Source organism: Bison bison, unplaced genomic scaffold (genome assembly GCF_000754665.1).
Source record: "Bison bison bison isolate TAMUID 2011002044 unplaced genomic scaffold, Bison_UMD1.0 scf7180017864516, whole genome shotgun sequence".
NCBI lineage: Eukaryota > Metazoa > Chordata > Mammalia > Artiodactyla > Bovidae > Bison > Bison bison.
Window position 1 is genome coordinate 2025788 of NW_011495069.1, and position 7620 is coordinate 2033407.

Genomic DNA, 7620 nt, shown 5'->3' on the forward strand with positions numbered 1-7620 from the left:
CACCAGGAGAAGCACGCTCCCCATAACTAGAGAAAAAGCCTGCAGAGCAGCAAAACCCAGCACAGTCAAAAGTAAATAAACAAGTAAGTTTTTAAAACTGAAATTACTTTTAAAATATTTTTTAAAAACTTTACAATGATTAAAAAAATAATCTCACACTTAGTATTTCTCAAAAACATCTAGGCCAAATCCCTTTCTTTACTTCAAATCCTAAGTGATCAAATTTCAGTAACAAACCAAATCTGGGGGCTCTTTAAAACAATGAAGAACTTTTTTTGGCCATGCCCACAAGGCATGTGGGATAGTTCCCCAACCAGCGACTGAACCAGCACCCGGACAGTGAAAGCAGAGTCTTAACCACTAGACCACCGGGGAGTTCCCTTAACAACTAAGAATTTTTAAGGACTCTTAATTCTTATCGACGAAACATAATGAGATGCATAGGATATTCAGAAACTCCTTGAAAATTGAACTTCATGAACCCCAAACTTAAAAATGCAAAAATCAAAGCCTGAGAACTGAGAGTGAACACTGGGAATGGGCTTGGAGAGCACACCTGCTCCCTGCAGCCTTGGTGCTCCCCCCACAGCTCTGCTCTCGCTCAGGCCCAAACGACCGAAACTTCCTCCCAGCAGATCTCCCAGCCCCCCCGGTCTCCCCACAGCAGACACTGTGCACTACGGCTCCAGTGTGCTTTCCAGAGCACAGCTCAGACCATGCCACTCTTCAAATCTCCAACGGCCTCCACTGTCTGTAGGATATGGTCCAAATGACTGAGACTGCATTTTGAAACCCTCTTTGAGGAGGCTGTACCTTCTTTCTGGCTGTACAACACCAACTAGTCACACACACACACACACACACACACACACTCTCTCTCTCTCTCTCTCTCAAAATGTTTCCCCAAATACCAGGATACTTTTGGTCCTGCTTTTGCCTCTGGCCGAGGGATAGCCAAGCTGAAATCCTACCTGCCCTGCAAGATACGTCGACAGAACCCCTTTGTGACTACTGCCTTCCCCAATGAAAAGTGCCTTTATCTTTACATGCCTATTTACACAGAGATGTTTATAATAAAGCCATTCAAAGAATGTAGGGAGATAACCTCAGCAATTTCTTCATGCTCCCAAGGTCAGGTTTCTAAGACTGTTCAAACCCTCACTCACAGAACCCAGTAAACATCGGAAATTGTTAGGCCTCCCAAGACATACCAGGACTATGGTATTTAAAACCAGGATCAGTGATTTGGGTTAAAAAGTCACCGAAACAATAACTTAAGAAAGCATAAACACCAGCTGTCAGGTCCCACTTCTAAGGCAGCATAATCAACAGGAAGGGAGGGGATTTTGTGGGAGCATGGAGAAAAACACTCATTGTATTTATCAATATAAAGATACCACCTGTTCCAGAAGGCTTCCTCAAATCTGCTCCCACAGCAAAGCGCCATCGCTCCCTTCTCTGTATGCCCGTAATATCCTAGAATCTCTACTGCCTTTAGCATCTCCTGTTTCACATTACATACACTCTGTGGTCCAATCTGTCCTTCACTGCTCAGGTATAGGCTCCTTGAGAGCAAGGATTACATATTGCTCATTGCAATATCCCCAAAGCACTTAGCATTTTGCTTCTCACACAGCAGACACTTACTCACATGTGCACACACTATGAAATCAAATATCCACATAACACAACAGCAGCAGTTGAGCAATAAGGGAATTTACAGAACTCCTACTTAGATCTCGTTCCATCTAGATGAGACGCTAGATGGCCCCTGGGGAAGGAACTAAGCAAAGAGGGAGAGAGCACGCAGAAGGGTCTCACAGTTTCCAGGAAGTCTGTGTGGCTGAGGAAATGATCAGATGCAACGTCTCACCTGCATACAGACAGCTCAGGCTGAGCACTGTCACATCCTGCAGACGGGAAGGGTTGAGAGGCTCCAGCACAGGTAGCGAAAGGGTGTCCAATGCCATGGTCACGTCAATCACCAGAGAATGGAACCTGGAACATGACAAGATTAACACAAGTGTCTCTGATTCACTTGCTTCTGTAATCTGTTAAAGAAAGCGGGCAGGCCATAAAAGCTAACCGGGTTCTCTCTTTTGGAGAACAGTTTTAAAACATAGAGCATACGCACCCTGGAGCACCTTACCCATTACGAACAGCGGTGGCATCTGCTACTGTGGCAGGCATGATAAAGAAAGAATTGGCCAGCACTGCATCTTGAAACCGATTGATGTAGCGCAGGAAATAGGGCAGGTTCAGACACACACGCAGTAGCTTCTCTGAGCCACCTGAATTAATGAAAAGGCTCAGCCGTACAAACAGGCTTCTGCTGCTTGATTCTTTTCCACTTAAGGAATTTTTGAAAGCAGAGAAACTAGCTTTTTGACAACAGAGTCTTACCAAGTTCCTGAAGACTAGCCACATTCTGAGCTATGAACACATTCTTGGTTTTGATAGCAGAAGCTTGATCTGTGGATGACTGCTCTTCACTTTCTCCTTCCGCCTGAAGAGAAACAAAGGCTGTGAAAAGCCTCTGAAGATACTAGCACCTTGGAACCGACCTGGTGGTCCAGTGGTTAAGACTCCATGTTCCCAAGGCAAGGGCCCCAAGTTCAATCCCTATGCAGGGAACTAAGATCCCACATGCCATGGGTGATGTGACCAAAAAATAAATTAAAAAACAAAAAGATACTGTCATCTGCTGATTGTCGTCCTCAAGTGCAGAGCAGAACCAACTGTACAAACTAGAGCTGCTCCGAGGATGCTCGTCAGACTCCCAGCGGGGGTGGGAGGTGGTGGGATACACAGCTTTAAATATATTCTGTAACCAGCACAGAGTGATGCCTTTTACAGTAGGAGTACAGGCTCTGTGTCTACTTGCACTGAGAAACTATCAGAAGAATGGTCATCAAAATAGTAACCACTAGAGACTTCCCTGGTGGTCCAGTGATTAAGATTCCATGCTTCCAATGCAAGGGGCATGGGTTCGATCCCTGGTCAGGGAACTAAGATTCCACATGCTATTAGGCATGGTCAAAAATATAAATATAAATAAATGTATTATTAAAACAAATAGTAATAACTGTGAACAGAAGGAATTGGGGTGAATGCTACTCATTTTTAGTTAGTATTCTTCAACTTTTTTTCTACCCTTGGCAGGTACATCATTTTATATCACAAATATAAAATGCATTTGTTAGCTGTTTTTTCTAGTATTATCATCTTAACAAATCCTACAGGACGAGGTCCTTTGACTGAAGTAACTCACCTGAGTCTGTGGACCTACAGGTGATGATGCTACAGTTCTAGGGTTGAAAACTGACGTTAGCTGGTTCAAAAAATTCATCTGGACCTCCTTCTGCTTCAGCTCTGGGCTTACTGGTGAGGCCAGTTCTTTCTGATCTTCCACTATAAAATATGAAACAAGAGATCGGTGAGGGCAATGTCACTAGCAGACAAAAGAGGAAACAGCTGGCAAGGGGAGTGGCCAAGAAACCAAGTCTGGTGAAGGCGCGCTCACCATCTGAGAGCGTCTTCACTGTCTGGGGCAGCTTGGCCGACTTCATCATCGCTGTGAACGTGATGATTTCAGTCCTGTCTAGTCGGCTGCAGCCAGTGCACAGGCCCTTGATGAGGAGAATCAAGTGTTTCTGCAAAGAAAACAAATTCCAATATGCCTTTTAGAGAGGCCTCCTCTGGATTACATCCAATATGCCTTTTAGGGGTTCTATTCTTTAGGGACTTCTAGCTGGCACAACGGAGAAGGCAATGGCACCCACTCCAGTCCTCCTGCCTGGAAAGTCCCCTGGACGGAGGAGCCTGGTGGGCTGCAGTCCGTGGGTCGCGGGGAGTCGGGCACGACTGAGCGGCTCACTCTCACTTTTCACTTTTATTGCAGAAGGAAACGGCACCCACCCCAGTGCTCTTGCCTGGAGAGTCCCAGGGACAGGGCAGCCTGATGGGCTGCCGTCTATGGGGTCGCACAGAGTCGGACACGACTGAAGCGACTTAGCAGCAGCAGTAGCAGGCACAAAACCAAATTTAGGTTCAAAGCAAGAACGGCAAACTCAGGAAGCAGAGATCACAAGCTGATGGTCCTCAGGCCACACCTGCTTGCAGGCGTCTCACAGGTCTCACAGCGATGTCGTTGTTTACATTTGAAGTCATGGCTAACTTTTTAAAACACGGACCCTTTATCATACAAATCCAGATTTCCTACCTCTTTCAATAATCCACAAGATCAGCTGGAGCCAGTGATTGATCCCTTTATAGCTGGGTCACACACCCTTCTCAACCAGCATACTTGACTCATTCTATGTTACTTGCCTGGCCCCCACGGTCACGTATCTTTGTAATCCTAGAAAAGACCTCTGCAGCTCTCTATACCAGAGGCTGATAAACCATAGCCCCAATTCAGCCCACTGTATTTGTGAATAAATCTGACTGGACCACAGCTGTGCGCATCCATTCACATACTGTCTGTGGCTGCTTTCACAGTGCAAAGTCAGAGTTTAACAGAGCCTGGATGGTCAGCAAATTATCTCCTGTGTAGCCTGTTACAGAGAAAGTCACCAATCCCTGCTCTATGCCATCCCTTCTCCATCATTCCACGGGTCAGTCACGAGCCTACCTCAAAATAAGGGCCAGAAACAGGCCCACCACTCTTACCTGGGACACAGCACACGCCTCATCTGGATTCTCCAAACGCAGGAGAGAAAATTCAATCAGGACTTTACAGGCTGCTGCCACAGACTGAAGTTGATTCCGGGGAACTGAGAAAGGAATAAGCTTTACTTAACCTGAGACTGCTATAGTGCACTTCAGCCTCACAGTCAATGAACCAAGTAAGTTTTGAGCTCCGTATGTCCAACATTCCCAGTATCTTTCTCAGAATCAACAATCCATCAGGCAAACAAAGGCAACTTGGCACTGATGATCATGAATCGTTTCTAGATCAATTTATCCTGTATTTACTAGAAATTAAGACAATTATAATAGGAAATACATCACAGGAAGTAACAAGCACTTCAAATATGTTAATCCATTTAATCCTCAAACTGATGCTATGAGATAGATATTGTTAACCTCTTCTCTTTAAAAAAAAGAAATAGGAAAAGTAAACCATAGAAAGGTTAAATGATTTGCCTAAGTCATGCAGCTAGAATCAAATCCAGATGTCTGGCTCTAAAGTTCATGCTGTTACCCACTAGAATATACCACCTCTCCTTTCTGTTTCTGCAGTGGGCTTCCCATTCAAAGGTGCTCCAAGCTAGAAGTGACTCTTACACTGGTGGCCAATGCCTAGAATAAACAGCACTGGACACCGAAAGACTACTCAGCAACCCTCCAACTTCCTTTCACTTTGCTTGCTTAGCAAATTATTTAAGTAAACAAATAATTCGAATTCTTCAGAACTACATGAATCAGGCTTGGGGGAGAAAATGAAAATGCTAAGTATCAGAAATATTGGAAAGTAAGAGACTGGTTACTTTAGGGGCAGAAAAGCTTAAAAGATGGGGAACTGAAGTTGAAATCCCTTCATATACCAGAGAACACAAAAGGAGAATTTAATCCCTCACCAAAACCAAATAAGGAAGACAGCCTTGGTCAGTGGCTGCTAACCCCAGCTCAGCATCCCCACCTAACCTTCCAATCCCATCCATCCCCCCGAAATTAGCACATTAGTAATTACATGTGTAAAATCGATAAGAAGGCAAGGGAAGTTAACTTAATGGTTATGAAATAGAAGTCCAAACCAAACAGTTTTTAAATCCCTTTTGGCTGGCCTCGGTAAAGGACCTTCCAAAGCCTTATCAAACTGACAGTTGTCTCCACTCTTGGATGAACAGGTTAGAACGGAAATACAGGCGTCATTAACAGCTTGTTCAGACAAGAGGACACACAATTCCCCGTTCACGAGCCCTTAAAAGGGAATGGCAAGAGTGCAATACTTACTGAGGCTACAAACTGTTGTGATATAGTGTGTGGAAAGCGCAACAAAGGAGGAGTAGAAGGGCTCGTACTGCTTCTCGTGCTGCAGGATTTCGGATTCGCTGCAACGAAACCAACATTTACTGAGTGCTTACTACAGGCCAGGTGCTCTACCCCTCTACAGGCCTTACTTACTCCTCGTAGCAATGCTACTTGGTAGGCCCTGTTACCATCCCTATATTCAAACTGAGAAAGTGGAGCTTAGAGGTACCAGACTTAGTAAGTGGCAAAGGCTAACAAACAGGAAACACATTACACTCACTTAGAATTAAAGAAATACAAGTAAAAATCCAATAGGATACCATTGTGTCCTGTATTGATACTTAACAAAGACCAAAAGCTAACAATGCCACAAGCCGGTCCAAAGAGGGTAGGGCAGGGTACTCAAAACACTGTTAGTGGGAATAACGCCTTTTGAAGACCAAACAAGGCCAGTCCACAACACAGCAACTTAAAAAGAATAAACATTTCAAGGGAAGAAATCATCTGATGGGTGCTAAAATCCAAAATTCTTCAGGTACCAGAGTCCTCCACCCCACTCGCCACATCCACAGGATATATAGTTAGATCACGACAAAGTGATTTTTAACCACTCCCTTATCTTTACCAGAAGAAATGGCCTCTTCAGTGAAAATCTGGAGCCCAGCTATGTCTAAAAGCTGGATACGTTAATGTCATTCTCTTTACTGCATTAGATGCTAATCACAACCCATGAAACAAGGCGGCAAAGAAAAACACTAAAATGTATGTTCTTAAATGGAAAAAAGAGAGCAATGTGCTTTAAAAGCTTCCACAGTTAATTCTCCAACAAGAACTATCAGCCTAGGAAGGGAAACGTAAACAGAGTCTAGACTCAGTTCACTTGCCAAATCGACATGGGGGCCAAAAAGCAAGTTCCATGTCTTGAAGGTGCTAACGTGAGTGATGAATCATCTCAAACAGCACTTCCCTATTTGGGAATTCATCAAGGAAAAATAGGTATTATCAAAGATCGGTTCCTTATCTTGGAATAACTCCCTCACGAAGAAAAACATTTATGGCGTACCTATGATGTGCAAGAATCTTCCTGCCCAGCAAGGATCATTTCTCCCTACTTGTCGGATGGACAAAAGAAAGGAAACAAAATCCTTAAAACATCAAGCAACCCTCAAAGTTCACGGGGCCATCACACTGGTGGGAGCAGGGGGAGTCCCACCACACCCAGAAGAGAGCTCCCCACCCCTGCTTCTACCTCCTAGGAAGAGCTGTTCCTTCACTCCCATCCTGACACCCTGCATTCATAGTTCTAAGGTTCCCCCACCCTGTAATTTGATGGATTTTATGAAGTACTTCCCTTCTCTGCTTTACTTCAGAACTTCAGAGCTGCTTACTGCCACCCCCCGCCCCCCATGTTTTTCAACTGGACAGGTTTACCACGACCAAGAGAATCACTGCTGAGCCAAAGAAGGAACTCACTCTGCCGCTTCCCTTCTCATTCTGATGATAAAACACATCCAAAACACAGGAGTCAACACATTAATTGCGTGGTTCAAGGCTGCCATATTATGATTAAACAAACCCTTCTTCTTGCCACCAGGGGTTTCCCTGGTGGCTCAGAGGTTAAAGCGTCTGCCTGCAATGCGGGAG

At 44.6% G+C, this 7620-nt stretch overlaps 1 protein-coding gene across 1 annotated transcript in view; it reads right to left on the minus strand.

The window, feature by feature from the left end:
- Positions 1-7256, minus strand: part of UBR4 (ubiquitin protein ligase E3 component n-recognin 4) — a 129462-nt gene extending 122206 nt beyond the window's left edge. The window contains 8 exon segments of the mRNA XM_010830224.1: positions 1874-1998; positions 2150-2291; positions 2404-2506; positions 3272-3411; positions 3524-3653; positions 4672-4775; positions 5959-6084; positions 7226-7256. Of these exon segments, the coding sequence (XP_010828526.1) occupies positions 1874-1998; positions 2150-2291; positions 2404-2506; positions 3272-3411; positions 3524-3653; positions 4672-4775; positions 5959-6084; positions 7226-7256 (901 nt within the window).
- Positions 7257-7620: the final 364 nt, after the last annotated feature.